The 18,031-nt window shown below is 44.8% G+C and overlaps 1 protein-coding gene across 6 annotated transcripts in view; it reads left to right on the top strand.

Moving 5' to 3' along the window:
* A1CF (APOBEC1 complementation factor) overlaps positions 1-18,031 on the top strand; it is a 28,765-nt gene that overhangs the window by 5,711 nt on the left and 5,023 nt on the right. For 3 of the 6 annotated variants that reach the window (XM_063339104.1, XM_063339101.1, XM_063339102.1), the window contains 8 exons: positions 895-1,038; positions 3,718-3,852; positions 4,064-4,194; positions 5,680-5,918; positions 9,135-9,299; positions 12,768-12,865; positions 13,767-14,037; positions 15,535-15,743. In XM_063339104.1, coding sequence (XP_063195174.1) covers positions 940-1,038; positions 3,718-3,852; positions 4,064-4,194; positions 5,680-5,918; positions 9,135-9,299; positions 12,768-12,865; positions 13,767-14,037; positions 15,535-15,743 — 1,347 coding nt within the window. In that variant the 5' untranslated portion in view covers positions 895-939. The remainder of the gene's footprint in view (positions 1-894; positions 1,039-3,717; positions 3,853-4,063; positions 4,195-5,679; positions 5,919-9,134; positions 9,300-12,767; positions 12,866-13,766; positions 14,038-15,534; positions 15,744-18,031) is intronic. The other 3 variants (XM_063339106.1, XM_063339105.1, XM_063339103.1) reach the window with 2 other exon arrangements.

Consider the following 18,031-nt stretch of genomic DNA (forward strand, 5'->3'; position numbering starts at 1 on the left):
GCAATTTAAAGCAATAACTATCACTTTGGATGACGGGATTTGGTCCTACCAGCCCACTGCACATGCCCCGGCTGTGACAGCCCAAGGAGGCAACTGGTTTTACTCTTGCTGGCGTTCAGCATCAGCCCACCATCACGAGTCCTCAAGCTCAACGTTGCACCTACAGACCCTGTTTCTATGCCTGGCTCATACAACTGTTTTTTGCACAAGCTCAAAGCTCAGCCTGCAGGAAAAATGGGGCGGCCTGAAATTATAGGCAGCAAGTCCACCTTATAAATGCCCCTTTGCCAGTGCGTAACCCAATTCAGATTCAGATTTCAGCTCTTTGGTGTTTTCAACCCAATGCCAAAACTTAAAAAAAAATCATCTTTAATTAGATATGACCTAAAACTACAACTCTGAATCAAAACATCCGAACCCAAGGTTGTCCCAGTCCTGGACCTAGATACAGACCCAAAGTTTTCCAATGTTCTCGATAGGCAAAATCTGGACCTAAGTCTTGTTTTTCATAAAGTACCAGACACGGCTGGTACGAGGTTCCTTTCCCAGCATCAGCAGGATGCAATGGCACGAAGCACTCGCTGTTGTGTACCCGGCACAGGGTTAGGCATCTTACCTGTGCTTCCCTCCCAAGACACACTCACTGATATATTACAATATCCCTCTGCATCTCAGTGGACTGCTCTCCAAAATTCTGGCTGTGGGTTTAAATGTTGTTTATTTTCATGCAAGAGGGGGATATTTTTGCTTTTCCCACCATCTGTGGTGTTTTGTTTTGTTTTTATCTCAAAATGACTGATTTAGGAAGAATGATCCTGTTAACTTTCTCAGGAGGGTGGACTTTCTCCTCCTAGCCATGTTAATTTATTTAATTTATCTTAAATTTGATTGCAGTGAGCACCCCTAATTAACCTGATTTTTTGCTGATAATCACTCACAATGGAATCAAATCACAAATCCGGGGATGGATTGACCGGCACACAGAAAGAAGCCGCCCTCCGTGCATTAATTCAGCGAACGGGATATAATTTGATCCAGGTAGGAACTCACAGTCACGTCCTTTTCTGCGCCGTGTCTGGCTTCATCCTGAAGCAATGCGTTATAGTGGGGGCTTCTGCAGAAAATCTGTACACGTGAAGCGCTCCTTGCTCATTCTTCTCTCTGTTTTTCTCTAACATACGTGCTGCACATAGCTATGTGTGGTGGATGCTGCCTGTTATGAAGCGGGATCTTATTTCTCTGGGAATTCTTTGCCCAAATTATGATAAGGGTGGAAAAAAAAACCCTGAGCATTGCTAAACGTTGGGAAAGGTTGGGATTGCTGTCTCAAAGCCATGGCTGCAGCAGTAGCATAGCAAAGAAAATCCACTAAACAAAGCTTCAGAGGAGCGTAGGTCCAGAGTTGGCCATAGGCACTCCAACACGTCACCACCAGATCTGTCTTTTGTACAGATCCTTGGATACGTACAAGTGCGTGGCACCTCACCTGCCCAAACACCAAAGGTTTGTTCCCAGTTTAGTCTTCAAGGTCTCCAACTGCAAAGCCTCCTCTGGTTAGGGCAGATGGAGACTGGGCATGTCCTTCAAAAGCCATCAGAAAAAGTCTTTCTCAGTCAGCATGACCAAAACAAGCCGATTTTTCAAAAGCATTGGGCACTGTTATGACCAACCTTGCATCCTGGAAGAAGTGACTGAAAACCGTGAAGTTTCGGCATGTGGCTGCCTTGAACTTGGCCTTGCTTTGTGTAGCACTAGAGGGCACAACAGCCCAAAGCAAAAACTAAGACTCCTGGGAAAAAGCATTTTCCTATAGCCCTTAATCCTGTGTACGCCCCAGAACCAGGCCAGCAGCTGGGTTTGTTGCCCTTGAGGAGGCTTTCTGCTGTACCTGACCCAGAAGACAAATAACTTCTCTATGTCTTATATTTACTAAGGCTTGCTTTATCCTGGTCTTTGGTTTTTCATACTGTCACATCTGGCTATAGCTCATTCCTAAACCACAGATTTCAAGCCCCAGCACCCACACACCCCCCAGCATCTTTTTTTCTCCTTACCATTTCCATACAAAGCTTACCGTTTTGTTTTTATTTTTCTTTCTCTCCTAATTTCCTTTTCCACATCTCCTTGGGCTTTTCTTCTAACCTATCTATTGGTGCAGCCAAACACCTTCCTCCTCAATGCACGCCAAGGTCTCTCTTCTTTGTGAAGGCGACAATGAAGTCCTCCTTCCCCCTAGGTGCTTTGCCAAGATGAGTTTGCTGAGATGCAGCCTTCAAGCCACAAACAAAGCTAATGCAGACTAAGAGAAGGTTTTATGTCTTGCTGTGCCTCCTCACACACCACCTCCCGCATACGTTGACAAAATGAAAAAAAAAAAAAGAACTGTTTGATTGATTCTCTCTCACTTGTCTTAAAGTGGGACAGTAAGACTCCTCTGGCCATTTTCAGACCATTCTTGATGAGCTAAGAAAGAAAGAAAGAAAGAAAGAAAGAAAGAAAGAAAGAAAGAAAGAAAGAAAGAAAGAAAGAAAGAAATACATGAAAGATGATTAAAAATAGGAGAGGAGAACAGAGACACACTCACCTGGCTAAAGCATAGCAAAAAGGTGAAATATTGTCTGGTCTTCAAATCTTTGAGTATCATTCGGGGCCAAGACTTGGTTCTTGCCTAAAGAAACTCCTGGGTAGGCAGGCATCATCTCTGGTCTGTCATATGGCCTGCCACCATCAACGGCCCTCCTCTGTGCCCCCTGTGGGCCTTCTTCTGTCATCTCCTCTGGCCAGACCTCCTCTCCTGCTGGGCTCCCTCTGAAATGCCCGGCACAGTTACAGAAAGGGCTTCACCGCTCCTGGGCGCAGGTTTTGGGGTGCACCATTTTTCCATGACCATCTCTAGGCCCAGGTCCTCATCACGTCTTGTGCCAAGCATTACTACCTCTTCACTAAGCCCAACTGCTGGCACAGACATCTTTGTTCAAGGGCGTTGAGCAGCTCCAGCGTCACCTACTGCCAATGATGCCTTGGGCTCCATGGTTGGCCCTTTTCACTCTGTCCACGTCTCTCTCCAAATTTCTGCCTTCATCCCCAGTTTTCCCCCTATGCTAGCACTTTCTGAGGTCCAGATGACTTCTGCTTTTGGAAAGTCCTTCTGCTTTCAAACGTGATTCTTCTGGTATCTTTTCTTTGGTCTGTATTGGAAGCTCTCTATCAGTTACTAAAATAAGAGGCGATATCATCGCTAATAAATGTTTATGATTGGATGAAGAATCATGACAAGTTATAAATTTTGCAAGTGTTACATTAAACAGTCTGCAACTAACACACACTCCACAGACATTCAGCTCCCATAGCCAGGAAGACCTACATTTTCCAAGGAGGTCTTTCACTGTGTCTGTCTTGGACATCTGAAGTGGCAATTGAGTTGCAGAGCATACACTTATGCATGTTCCTTAGCAAAACTCAACTAGGTATGAATCAGACCTTTCTCCAACACATCATCAGCATACTAACTGGGATATCAAAGCCTTTCAGTAGATATGGCAGCGGAGCACACTACGTTATCTCTGATGAGTCTGTAAAGAGTCGCTCCTTGCAGGGAAGGAGGGCATTACCACTGCTAACGGACTGTGTCCAAAGTGTCATTCCCTGGGAAGGGGTTGGTTACATATGCTTTTTAAATCTACGGCTAACCCATCCTTTTATTTTTCTCCATGGCAGGAAAATGGGCAGAGGAAATATGGGGGCCCACCACCTGGCTGGGATGGCCCTCCGCCGGAAAGGGGGTGTGAGATCTTTATTGGAAAACTTCCCCGAGACCTCTTTGAAGATGAACTTATACCACTGTGTGAAAAAGTAAGACTTGATGGTGGGTAGTTGTATTGCAGAGGTTATTGATGAACAAAGCTGCATTTCAAGGCTGAACTGGAGATGATTTGGCCCCGACTACCCTTGACTTGGTGGAGCTCTGATGTGATATATTCAAGGAGGCACCCGGTCTTGTTTAAACAGCTCCCACCTTGCTGCCGAGCTTCTCGTTCAGAATTACTTTTCTTTCTATTCGCAGATTGGGAAAATCTACGAAATGAGAATGATGATGGACTTTAATGGCAACAACAGGGGCTATGCCTTTGTGACCTTCTCAAATAAACAGGAGGCAAAGAATGCAATAAAACAACTGAATAATTATGAAATTAGGTAAGAGTGGCGAATGCCTTCACATCAACTTTAAATCATATATTTTAATCTATTTTGTTATGTAAAGCATATTTTATTTATTTAGGTTATTTAGATACCTAAGCTTTAAGAGGAAATCACCTGTCTCCCTGTGCAGTCATTGCTTTTTGCCATAGTACAAAGGCAATATGTAGGACACTTCAGAGCCAAAATCTTTTGGAGGAAATTTCCTCCTTACAAAAAAAATGATCTACCAGAACATTGGAAAAAATATTTTGCTTTGGACCAAATTAACTTTTGCCTAATCATTGCTGTTTATTTCATGTTCCCCTCTGGGCTGTTTTTTGTTGATTTATCCCTATCCACAGTCTCTCTTGTGACCTATACTGCAGATACGTTCTGGGAGACAGAGCGGCTGCAAAAAATGATGAAATAGGATGGAAACCAACGGGCAAAACAGTTACATTTCCTAATAGATAGGAACAGAAAAAGCCCTCATGTTTGTGACTAAAAATTGGGAACAAAACACCCAGAAATCAACAACATATGGGCCCATCAAGATGTTTTGTTTTGATTTCAACTGCGTTTCATGTTTTTTTCCAGTTCAAAGTGGGATGAGTAGATGCCTTTGCTTAGAAGCATTTAGAGATAAACCATTCTGGTGATTTTATGACATTCATTTAAAAAAAAAAAAAAAGAAAAAAAAGAAAGGATGAGTTGTGACTTGCTTTAGTAGCAACCCTAAGGATGAGCAGGTCACAAGGCACACAGGGAGGGCTTGGAAACATGATTTGTATCAGAGGCTGGAGGGTCTTAAAGATCAGACTTCATCCATCTCCACCTCCTCTGCTTACTTCCCTTGTTCCAAAGACCCCACTAAAGAAGTTTTTAACTTCTCAAGACCTGCAAGAGGTGCTTGGACCACAAAGAGGTGAGCAAAGTGCGCGTAAGGAAATTTTTACTTTGGGGTCTGCACAACTGCTAGCATCGGTAAGCCCCTAGATGTTGTCTTTCCCATGACAAGGGATTTTCGTTCCCCAAAACCTCCGTATGATGCCCAATGGTGACTCGGAAGCTACAAGTCACCAGTGGACACAACAAATCCTGGCTTATACTGGTGGCAACACAAGAGTCGCTACTGTGACCATGGGTGGCAGGTACAGTTGCCTAGTAGCAGCCATTTTTGCAAAGAGCAAAAGGGAGAATCCTGGGAAGCAAAAGCAAAATTTGGCTTTGTTTTCCCTCTGATCTTAAGTCCTTCATTTCAGCTGTGATGCTTTACTTAGATGTCAAATTTAACAGCGGCAGCCTCTACTTTAGATCTTGTATTGAGCAAGACCATCTGAATGTCCCAAGCAACGTACGCTGCAGGAGCAGGAGGCCTTGTGTTTCACCTTGTGTTTGACCTTGTGTTTTGGGACAAAAGGGGGGCTTTATTTTAATTTTTTCCTCTCTTTGAGAACTGATCCTGACTCCTGACAAACCAGCAATATTGTTCATACGCAGGAATGGGCGCCTCCTTGGAGTCTGTGCCAGTGTGGACAACTGCCGCCTGTTTGTGGGGGGGATCCCCAAAACGAAGAAGAGGGAGGAAATCTTAGCAGAGATGAAGAAAGTCACGGACGGAGTTGTGGACGTCATTGTCTACCCTAGCGCAGCTGATAAAACCAAAAACCGGGGTTTTGCTTTTGTTGAATATGAAAGCCATCGGGCAGCAGCCATGGCCAGGAGAAAATTGCTCCCAGGTTGGTATAGATGGTGAGGGTGGTAGGCATGGCTTCATCTCTGGGGTCACCCATATGCATGTTGCGCTGCAGTGAGACCGAAGTCTCCAGAGGGCCCAGTCCCCAAGGAAGTGAATGCTGCTGGGTTTTCTCCTCTTGGCTGCTAGAGACACCCAGAACAAGGAGGGACCCCAATACGCCACGGCTGTCCAATGGAGTGCCCCCAGCTCTGCAGTGCAGGGTGGAGGATTCACTACAGGTTCTATTTAACACCATGCTCATTATCCATACTCTTTATTTAGGAGCTTGAATTTATTAAAAATAGAGCTGGATTTAGCTGTGTGTATCCATATAGCTATGTTATTGGATATATATTATCCTGTGGTTACCTTGGGTTATATATAAAATGTAGCCTCATTTATGGCCTCTCAGAAACCATCACTCAGAAAAGCTTCCAAGAACATATTCAGCCTTGACAACATACTGAGGATGTTCCTGAAAATGGATATTTTCTGTGTGGGAAGAAAATTTCAAATGAGGAACTGCTTTAGGAGTTAAACAATATAAACAATAAGTCTATGCAATTGAGCACTGGGGGACATTCAAAGACCAGCGCGAAGCAGAGAGAAGTCTGGCAGGTGTTAGATGAAGGAGTCACTTAACATTAAGCGCATTTGCAGTGATTTCACCAATTTTCTCATGCTATCTTATGCTCAACATCTCCCGCACTGCTTTATTCAACCCAGCTCACTTGCTGGTGAAAGAATCCAATAAACCTTCTGTTTTGAGACTTGGTCATAACCCACCAGCCTTCTTTCGCTGTTTCTATAGGACAGTCCGTAAAACATCACGAGTCATTTTAATTCTTTTTTCCTATGGTAAAAAAAGGAGCGTGATTTTGAGCACTGAGTACACTTAGCTATTGTGGGATATCTCTCACTATTTTTCCTTTTATTCTGCATTTTCCGCATCAGTTTAGCATCTCTCTAGTTGGGGGAGTACATTCAGGGGGTCTGTGCTTCAGCACAACTTTTTCTTGGTTTCTATATCAAGAGTGAAGGACGGAGCAGGCGCAGCCGCCACTGCCAACGGCAGCCTTCAGGGAGCAGAGCACTTGAAATCCTGAGCAAAGACAGCGAGACAGATGGGAACGAGCACGTAGCCCTGAACAGACATGTGCGAAGCGCCAGTGATTTCCAATTTAGGGACCTCTTGGTAAACAATTTGGGGAATTTCAAAGGCCTGAGCAGGAGCCAGAGTCTTCTGATGTTGCAAACATACGGGAGGAACTTGAAAAAAGTTTCAAGCCAGAACTGAATGTGTCTCCAGCTGATGCATTGGATGAATGTGAGACTGAATATCATTATCAAGATGCTTCCTTTACTCTGAACCTCGCTGCTCTTTTGAGGGAGCTTTGTAGAAGAGATAGAAATGCTCAAAAGGAAAGATGCTTTATATGAAAACTTTGTCCTGTCTCCTGGTTAAACAAGGTGGAGGAAGACTGGGTTTTAGCAAGAGGATAGTGCAGGCACCAAGCTTAGCTCCTTGCTGCAAGTCAGCCAGGTCATTATTTCCACTATTGAACAGAAAATGATAATTCAGAAAGAGGTACACGGTCTTTCATTTCAGCTGGCTGCCGTTAGCAGCCATCTCTCTCTTTCTGGTCACCAACAGCCCAAGTCAGACTGGGCAGTGCTGAAAGCTGAATATCAGCTCAACCTTGCTCCACAAATCCCGGCTCGTTCATGAACCTTCATAGCAGGAAGCAGCCTCTTTCCATTTAGTTTGTTGATTTTCACTTCCAGTGTAGAAAAACAGGTCACCAAATTCTACACTCACGCTCTAATTTTATGTGTTTTGGAGCTTCTATCCCATCTGAGATGGGTTATCCAAGTGGAGATGCAAGATAGGATGCCTTGTTTCAGATTTCTCCAAAAAATGTTTTGCAGGATTCTCATTTCCCCTCTACTGGCATAGGCAGCCCTGGGTTTCTTCCATGTTTTAGTGCATAATTAAGGCCTGGGAGGACCCAATCTTTATATCATAAGGATCAGAGAGAAAGAAAGAAAAACCACAGAAAGATCCATTTACTCTTTGGGGGACATTTGCAGAAGAGGCAGACATTTTATTTCACTATTTAGAAGGAATATCTAGCAGTTATCATGCTGCTACGACAGAAAATGGTCCCTACTGTACATCCAAAGAACTAGCTGCTGGGCTGATTAAAATTGCTGGAGAAAAAGTGGGCCACAGATAGGGCACATGAAACTTGGGGCTCTAGATATTTGTGGGTAACCAGATTTCAACCACTCCTGAAAAGGGAGGAAGACCTCCCTGCAAGACGTGCAGAAGGGACAAGGAAAAAAAAGAGGAGGAAGGAAGCATCGTTGCCGTCTGAAGACAGGAGGGGAAGAAACCACCACTATGTAGAGGTCCCTCTGCCTTACCCAGTGTCCTGCCGCTCATCACGGCCATTCCCACAGCTTTGAGACAAGGCTGTGGTAGTCGGTTTTCATTACATATTAAATATCACTAATTGACTAATCAATTACTTAACAAATTAGGTTACTCAAAGCAAATGATTACGGACCTCAGCGTGATAACTTGGCGACACCATCGCCTTTATCTACCTCTTTATTTGCTCTTTTTATTCTCTGCCCCTTGACAGCTTGTTCCAGTGTCTACAGAGCCAATGGGCTTCTCCTCCACACCCTGTTTTATGCCTCATTACTTTTTGCGTCCCTCCTTTCTACTACTCCTGCTGCACCTTCACCCTGCAGGGACCACATGATTTCAAATACTTGCACACAGAGACATTCTTGCTTTTACTATTTCATTTCATCCAGCTAGAACTTCTGGATCCCTCTCCTATTACCTAGGGAATGAAACTTTTGCAGCCAAGAGGGATCTTTATAAGTTTGTTAAAATATTTCCCTTTAGAGAGCACTCCAGGGAACGCAGACGTTCGTGAATCATGCCATATTTTCATTTCTTTAATTCTGGACGCTGCATTTCTGCAAGCATCTAAGGTATTAGGGGGAGCACGCTGAAAGTGTGACCATCTGCTTTTGGAAATGAGCTAACGAAGCAGCCGTGCCTGGAGCTAGAAAGGCTTATCTCAGCCCTATTTGTAGAATTGGCCTATTCTCCTGTTCATACGGCTCATGAAATAGTCTCTGAGCAGAACTGGGAGGAACCAAAGCCTCTTTGACACTGACTATGCCAATCCCTTTAAAGGAAGGATCCAGTTGTGGGGACACCCTATCGCTGTTGACTGGGCAGAACCAGAAGTGGAGGTGGATGAAGACACCATGTCGTCGGTAAAAATTCTTTACGTGAGGAACCTCATGCTCTCGACCACTGAAGAGACCATAGAAAAGGAGTTCAACAACATCAAACCAGGTAGGAACCCATTGACGCGGTAGCTCCTAAATAAGCACTGCTACTGCAAACGGAAACATTTCTCCATTCATAAAATACCAAAGGAAGAGATAAAAATAACTGGTTTTTCCACTGTAAAATGTTCATGTGTAACACCACAAAAATTCTCATTAGGCTGAAGGCTCCCACCCAACATGCACATCATGTCATCCCATTGAGGGCTTCTTAATTTCCAGCTAATGACACTACTAACCTTTTTAGGATGATTGGCAACTGGAAGAGATCCAAAATACTGCATGGGAATGCCTGAGTCGTAAAAATGATTTTGAGTCATTTTGGTCTTCCTTAAAAAGAGAGAGTTGGTGAAACAGCTGGGTGATTTCAGCATTCTTCTTCCATGGCAAGGGCTGATGATAGAAATAGAGTGGTTTAACACAAACACTTTTTATCTAATCTGACTAGATTCTGAATTCTATCATTTTCATACAAAAATACCCCGCATTCTTTTGTAAATTTGTGAATAATCAGTGCTTACCGTTTAACACAGAATATGACAGTATTCCTTTGTGGTGAATATTGCATGTCCTTAGGGTGAGATTTTTCAAAAAGCCAGTAAGTTTGTTGGGAATAAGAATCCTGCTGGCTTTCAAAGATTTTACTTCTGAGTTGCTCCAGCTTTAGGAAATTCCACCCAAAACCAACAAAGTAAAAATAACCCATTTCTGCAGCTCTCCAAGCCACACAGTCCATCAGGCATTAGTAACTTATGCTTGGCTATGTGAAATCCCCTATCATCCTGTTCCTATTCACTTCCTTCTATTAATTTTTTAAAATACACTACAGAGTTCCATTTTTCCTTCACTAACTTTTCATTTCTGTTCTATGCATTTCTTTTTTTTGTACTAGGTTGTGATGCAAAGGTCTTTATGAGGTGCCTTTTCTGTCCTTCTCGTGTTTCTGGCTAATACTAATACTAATTAATACTAATACTAAAATACCAATACTAATAAATACTAATACTAATACAGTCACCATCAAGCTGCTAGAGATCCCGTTTTACCTGAGTTAAATATGTATCGTCCCACACTTTTAACTCTTTCCTCCTTTTATTTGCTCCTGAACATTGAACTCCTTGCACTTCCCAGAAACACATTTATGCCCCTTTGACACTTTAGTAACAGTCATCCGCTTTGCTCCTAAAACAAGTTTTCTAGTACAACAACAGAAGATCTGTATCATCTTTAATTTTCCTTTTGTCGCTTTAGCATTTTACTTATGCTGGAAATTCTTTTTATTTTTTTAAATGGACAGCTTTATTTGTTGTGGATAAAATTAGGCATACCGTTCTGTGTGCCGTGCTTTCAAAAAAAATGTGCATCAGAGCAGCAAAACCTGAGCTTTGAAGGGAGCAAATGCAGTCTAAGTCACAGTGAGATTACAACCAAAAAAGCCAGCAAGGGTCTGAAATGATTCACTTCTCCTTGGTTATCTGCCTTATTCATTGCGCCGCATTTCAGTGCTATTTGCCTGAAGCGTACATTTGATCCAGGGCATTAAGAACCTGTTTTGACAACAACAAGCCACCCAATAAAAAACGATCCTAACGGGAGGAGTTACAATCCAGAAGTCCCCATGGCAGAGCAATTACCACATCGCTACAGGCTCTACAGACACTACCAGGAATGCTGCTTTTGCCTCTCAAGTTGTAATATAGTACGAGTATCACCCCTTAATCCTGTGCCAAATTCAGTGCCCGATGACTTCTGTAGAGATACGCATCACTTGTGTCACTGAAAAGCCCTGCTCTTGCTCCCCAGAGATTTTGGCAAAAATCCTCATCCCTGGCAAAGTTTCCAGCAGGAAGGTCATGCTCTCCAAATGTACCGAAGGGGACAATATTCCCCCTGTAATGTCACACGGACAGTCTCTACGTGGAGGTGACCTGAGGGTGGGTGTCACATCGCTTTGCCCCAGCAGAGGCAGGGAAGAGCAGGATTTTTGGCTCAGGCAAGGATCAGTAACAAAGCGCGCTCTCAAGGAGGCAGAAGGGGGATTTTCAACACACAGAGAGTTCATTAAAGCCTTGACTTGTAAACAAGGCATCAGCATATAACTCCCATAACTTTGGGCTTAGAAAATCACTCTCCAACCCCAGAAGGACACAAAGTGCTACTTACCGTTCTGGTGTCATTTTGAAGACGTGCAGGCTGCTCAGGTTATAGGCTGGGACAGGCTTCATTTAGCCCACTGGAGCTCCTAATGACTCCCCCTGAACTCCAAAGAAATATATTTTCTCCTGCCGTTATTTAAGTTAAGTGCTTTTTGTGGCAATATGACATTTCCCTGTGCACCTGTTCAGCTTTAAAGGGTAAGAAGCCAACAGAAGAGTCGTTCAGCATATATTTCTAAAGGATGTGTTTGGGGGTATTACTGTTTCGGTGGCTGACAATGTGCTTCCCAACTCACAGGAGCGGGGAAGATGAACAATTAGAGAAGGAAAGGCAGATGTCTAAAGCTTGTGACCACAGGGAATGGGATCAGTGTGGTTATTTTGGAGACAAACTTACTAGTGCTGAGTATCTCAGTGCTGGGAAGTTCCCGGTGGCAGAGCAGCTGACTAGGGAAAGGGAAAGGTGTAGAGGGTGGATATAGAAGAGAAGAACAAGAAGCCGTTTACATTTGAATTGTTTTGGGTAATCACAGAGGTGTAAGAAAGACTTGGGCTGGAGGCAGCAGTTTGGATGTCTCCAGCCCAACCCTGCTCCCAACATTGCCAACATCGCAGCTGCAGCAGACTGATTTGGGCTGTGTCCAGGCAAGTCAGGGCATCCCTGGGGATGGGGATCCCTCACCACCTGGTGCCGCATCCCAGGGATGCCCCACTCGTGCAGGAAAAGCTGTTTCTTAGGGCCAAACATGCTGCCCCATCGGTCCCAACCCATCCCCACGACTGGGTGCTTGTTCTTGCTGAACATCCTGAGTCGATGGTTAAGATAAAATCCTCCATGTGTTATGGCAGAGTTATCAGCTTTGCTCAAGCTGCCCCTGAGTAACATGTCTGATGGAAGTACAAAACCACGGAGATGGCGATCACATGGTGACATTACCTGTAGCTCACCAAACCTTGGGCTGTTGCATGCCCTGCTCGGCCATCTGGTCTTGGTGGTCTGTCACAAAAGGGAGACAAAAGACCCAAGGTAGTGTCCAACAGAGCATTTTGGACGGGAAAAAAACACTGCAGTTTAAGGGGAAACTTACTGGTGCCTGACTCCAAATACTTCCAGTTTGCCTTGAAATTCTACAACCATTATATATTTACTTTCTCATGGCATATACATCCTAAGAGGTAAGAAGACACTGCCCGCTTGTTCTTTTACCTTTGATCAGCATTCGTTCTCCAAGGGCTCATAACCCAACTCAGTTGCTCTTTCAGATCTGTATTTTCCAACTAATACCCATTTCCAACGAATATTTCAACGTTTTCTGCAGGTGCGGTAGAGAGAGTAAAGAAAATTAGAGACTACGCCTTTGTGCACTTCAATAAAAGAGAATATGCGGTGGAAGCTATGAAAGCCTTGAATGGGAAGGTAAAGCTGCTGTAAATGCTAATTCACGGGGCTTATGTGCAGTGTATTATACACAACTGAAACAAAGCCGTCTGGTTTATTAGCTACAGAAACATCCTGAAGGTGTTAGCCCTATTTTCTCTTTGCAGGCTGCTTTTATACCTCTGAATTCGCCTTTCAGCAGCTCTGATGCACACAAACTGTTCATTTTGGCTTCTTGCTCCTTGCATTTGTGCTAAATGTTTGCCCAGCTCAGAGTGTAGTTCGCTGCTCAAGAAAAAAACAGAAAGCAGAGCAAAGCCGAAACAAGGACTCGCAAACAAGGGGTTATGAGCTCCCTTGGCTCACATTCACATCTTTTTTCCACGTCTACCAACAAAAACACTCACAGGACAGCATGCGAATGGCAAATGGGGACAAACAAGGTCAACCCAAAACATCTGCTCCAAATTCAGATGCGGATTTGCAAGAAGGTTGCTGTATTTAGTACTTCTTGCACTACATGTAATTCACGGCACTGTAATGCAAGAGCTGTTCCCAAAGAGGTGTTAACGCCGCTCCTATTTTTAGTGCTATTGCTATTCTCCATAGGAGCACATATAATCTCACTGATTTATGTGCTGCTTTGCAGGGAAGCGAAGCCTTTTGAAGGCTTCACAACTAGGCTGCTTTGGTTATGGAGCCTCTCCTGGCTAGGGTCAGGGCTGGGTGCTCTCAACACGTTAGGCCTTCACCCAGCCAGTGCCTTCTTCCACCTGTGGGAGGGAGACTTTGGCTCTTTTGGGATGGTTTTCTGCATCTTCCCATCCCATTAGCAAACCATGTGGGGAAAATGCCTCCCTAGGCAGGATAATCCCCATGCATTTTGGAGACTTACACCTGTGCTTCTCCCGTGCTCTCTCCACACCACTCTGGCATGAAGGTGCTGGATGGGTCCCCGATTGAGGTGACATTAGCCAAACCCGTTGACAAGGACAGCTACGTCAGATACACCCGGGGCACAGGCGGCAGAGGTACCATGCTGCAAGGAGAATACACCTACGCCTTCGGACATGTGTACGACCCCGCCACTGCCTACCTGGGTGCCCCAGTTTTCTACGCACCCCAAGCCTACGCAGCTATTCCCAACCTCCACTTCCCTGCCACCAAGGGGCTCAGCAACAGGAGCATCATCCGGCCCCCGTCCATCCGAGGTAACTCCTGTCATGCCAATACTCAGCTCTAGCAAAATATCTCTGCCGGGGCTTGGGTGGCTGCTCCCTAGACTCGTGTTGAGGGCATTGGCTTTGCCCTGGATTCTGGACCTCTTTCAGAGAGGGATGGAAAACAGTTTTTAGACTCTGTCCTTCCTAAAGGTGCAGCGATCTTCCAGCAGACCAAGCAGGGCATAAAAAAAATAACCATTTTCCCAGAGCGAGCCTGAAAGAGCGTCCAGATTGCCCTCGATCCAGCATAAATAAACACAAATCCTCCTGGTTTTGCCCCAGCGGGGAAGACCAAATAAAACAGCTTTCCTTTCCCCCCTTCAGAGCCAACTTCCTCAACCAGGCACCGGCACAGCTCTCCACTGTGTTTCCGCTTCACTTTGAAGGTCACAGGGAAAGTATTTCCAGTCCTGGTGTTTTCTGACCCAAAGCCATGGAGTTTCCCAAGGAGGTCTCGCATTGCCCTGTTGCAGGGTAGGGAACCAGCACTGAAATCAAGGAAGCCATTAATTGTGAGCCTTGGGAGATGGACTCCTTTCGGGGAGGGATCATTAACCTAATAATAAGCAGTCTATGAAAACAGAGTATTTCTGAAAGCTGCCTTTGATCTTGGGTGACCACACCTGGAACCAAATAAAATTCCCAGGCTCAGGTACCCCCAAATTAAATATTGTTGCAGTCATCATTTGGTAAGTGCAGAAGCTTGGGGGGTTAGCAAAAAAAACAAATAAATCTGCCCATTTGATCTTCCTTCCAAAGACGATGCCTGTGGCAGTCAGCTTGTGTCCCCAAGCCCATGGCCAGGTCCCATGGCAGGCTGGCACCCTGTGTGGCACCCTGGTAGGGCTGGCAAGGACTGTGCTGGCGAATTTTTCCCCCTTCCCAAGGAAGGGGACAGGGGAGCGGGAATATCCCCTTGCTGCCCCCCATGTTTTTGCCTGCACAGGTGAAAGAAGCTTCTACGAAGGTTGCATTGGGAAAGGTGCAGATGTGACAACCCACCAGCCTTCTCTTGCCTTACAGTCTCCCCAGACTCCCAAGTAGGGCTCCCTGAGGAAAAACGGAATCACAACGCGGTGGGGGGAAAAGTCTTTTAGTTCATATAAGCCATGTATAAACTCTGAATTCCTCAAGACAGTGAAATTACACTGGTGGGTAGCAAGTGATATCAGATGTCCCCTTTCTGCCTTGCAACAACAAATCTAGGTAGAAAGATGCCACAAAACCAAAATGATCAGAGAAGATAGAAACTGGGTCATAAAGAAGCAGGGCTTCCCCCCAGAAAACCTCACCTGTCCAAGCATATGAGCCCGAAGAGAAAGGGTGTCAATGTTGACCCTGGGTTTTCCCAGCAGCAGGCTGTGGTAGGTTCCTGCCCATCTTCTTCCCAAACCCAGTGAGTGGGTCTAACTTTTCCATTTCAGCGAGAATCAGGGTAATTTTTCCGGTGATTTGATTCAGTTTAATGCCTTCTTACATTCCTAGAAATTTACATGAATGTACCTGTAGGGGCTGCGGGAGTTAGAGGACTGGGAGGTCGTGGCTACCTGGCGTACACGGGCCTGGGGCGCGGATACCAGCTCAAAGGAGAAAAGAGGGGAGAGGATAAACTCTACGACCTCTTGCCAGGAATGGAGCTCACGCCGATGAACCACGTCACGCTAAAGCCCCAAGGGATCAAACTCGCTCCTCAGGTGCGTGCGCGAAAATGAGAGTCAATATCCCGGCCAGAGGTTGTCTTTGCCCAAAATGCTTTTGGGGAAACGGCCCCCTGCTTGAATCTGCACTGGGGACTGATAATTAAAACCATTTTTGCATCTCAAAAAGGCATTAAAAAAATAAAATATTACTAGTTCCATCTTGCAATACCTACGGTATTGTGGTATTACGGTGTCTGCTCTCCCTCGGAGGGGAGCTTTCATAAATGCCCATGGGTGTAAGATGAAATCCAGCTATGGCTGTCGCCCCATAAAAGCACTGAGGGTGAAGAAACTCTCACCCAAAATGGGTTTGATAAACAGGATGCCTCGCTCGGGGCTTTACCAAGAAATAAATGTGCATATATAGGAAAACAATGTACATTTTAAAATCATTTATGGGGAAAGAGGTGTTGACTGCCTGCACATCCCAGCCCAGCACAGAAACTCTGGTTGCTCAAGGAGGCTTTTGATGTGGTTGTGCGTGTGGGACTGGGATCCAGCTGGATGGATGAGGGCTGAGGACAACAAACCCAGAATAAATTCCCCGAGTTTCAGAGGGTCTGGCTCTGGCGGCAGCTCCTTTCCCCTTACATCATCCAAAGCAACATGAGAAACTAACTTCACCCTGAATTTTGAAGCACATCTTTGCCTATTGATACTTCAATTGCCACAGCATCTGGCTCGCTGAAGTGTATGAAAACATCCTTTTCTCCCCCGGAAAACTGGAAAGTGGGTTTTTTCGCCCCCTCCCTGCAAAATTTCACAGTCCCCTTACTCTATTTTATCAGCATATAAGAGGGGTGAAATAGCCTAAGCAGTGCTGCACCACCTTAGGGCAAGTGAAATGCATTTTTTCATCTTCCCAGCTATGCCAAACCATCGCTGCCTGTATGTCAAACAGCGCAGTAACAGCGCCGGGCCCTTGCAACGCTGTTTTTTTGGGGCACATTTTTCCCAGCAGCTGAGCTCCCTAATCCCCCCACTGTTACTGTTTTAAAACAGCAGGTCCTAAACAGCTACAGCTTGCTTCATGACATCCTTATTAATAGGACAGCCTCATTAATACCTGGCAACTTGGTCGGCTTCCCCATCCGTTGCACTGAGACCGTTTCAACAGCATCTTTAAAATGATGGATTTCGTTGCCATTGCCTAGCTGGGATGCCCGGTGTTAATAAGTAGATCTGCCTTCTTGAGGATTTAAATGTTGGTGTAACATTATAAAACTGACATCCATATAAAGGTGTTGGGACAGCAGGGGACAGGTGTTGCTATAGCAAAAAGTGTAATGGACTACTCTAATTTACACTATGAAGTGCTAAACTGCAGTTGGAGCTAGGGTTACAAAATCAAAAGCAGCACTGACATTTAAATGTTACACTTTCATTCTAAATAAAATCAAGTGTAATTTTTAAATAGGGTAGACCACAGAAAGACACAGGTTGGAGGCGCCCGAGGGTCTGGGATCCGACCCACAGCCAGTGCCGTAAAGCCCCAAGACCCAACATCTTCCCAGCTGAGTGTCAGGTCTGGTGGAGCTACTTGAAAAAAAACCAAACTGGTCCAAACACTGCTCACAGGGAGGCACGGGAACACCACGCTCTTTTCAAACCCGTTTGGGACAGTACACACGCAGTGGGTTAAAAAAACAAAAACAAAAACAAAAACAAAAAAAACCACAAAAACCCACAAAAAAAAACCCCAAAGCCAAAGCAAGAGAATTTCTGGACAGTGATTCCCAATTACCATGGAATAAGCTGTGCTAAGGCTGGGGGCAACGCGGTTCAGCGTTTCTCTTTCCAACTAGAAGCAGAAATCGCCTATTGAAGCCTGTATAATTAATTGGATGGAAACACTGCCTTTTTTCTTTTTCTTTTTTTTTTTTAAAAAAAAAAAGGAGACTATTTGGAGTTTTCATGCACTGTAAACCACTAAGCCGGGGAGGTAACAGAGCAGTGAAGATGAATGCAACCCTAGTGTTTTAGCACTGTTAAACAGACGTGCACAAATAGAGTTTTTGGGGAGAATTCAAAGAAAACCACACCAATAACAGAATAAAACAGCTAATCAGCAAAAGGACAAAGCTGTCCAATTTAACGGGGTAGTAATTAACTTCAGGAATTACACAGGTCTTTAAAATATAAAAAAAATGGATGAATCTTATACTTCAAGGTGAACGTAGTATCCTGTCAACCATTTATTTTATGTTTCTTTCGCTAAGCCTTGGGGAAGCTGCCACGGCACCCCTGAAAACCCTTTGGAGGGAAGGAAGCTGACCGGTGCA

This window comes from Chroicocephalus ridibundus, chromosome 6, assembly GCF_963924245.1.
Source record: "Chroicocephalus ridibundus chromosome 6, bChrRid1.1, whole genome shotgun sequence".
Taxonomy (NCBI): Eukaryota; Metazoa; Chordata; class Aves; order Charadriiformes; family Laridae; genus Chroicocephalus; species Chroicocephalus ridibundus.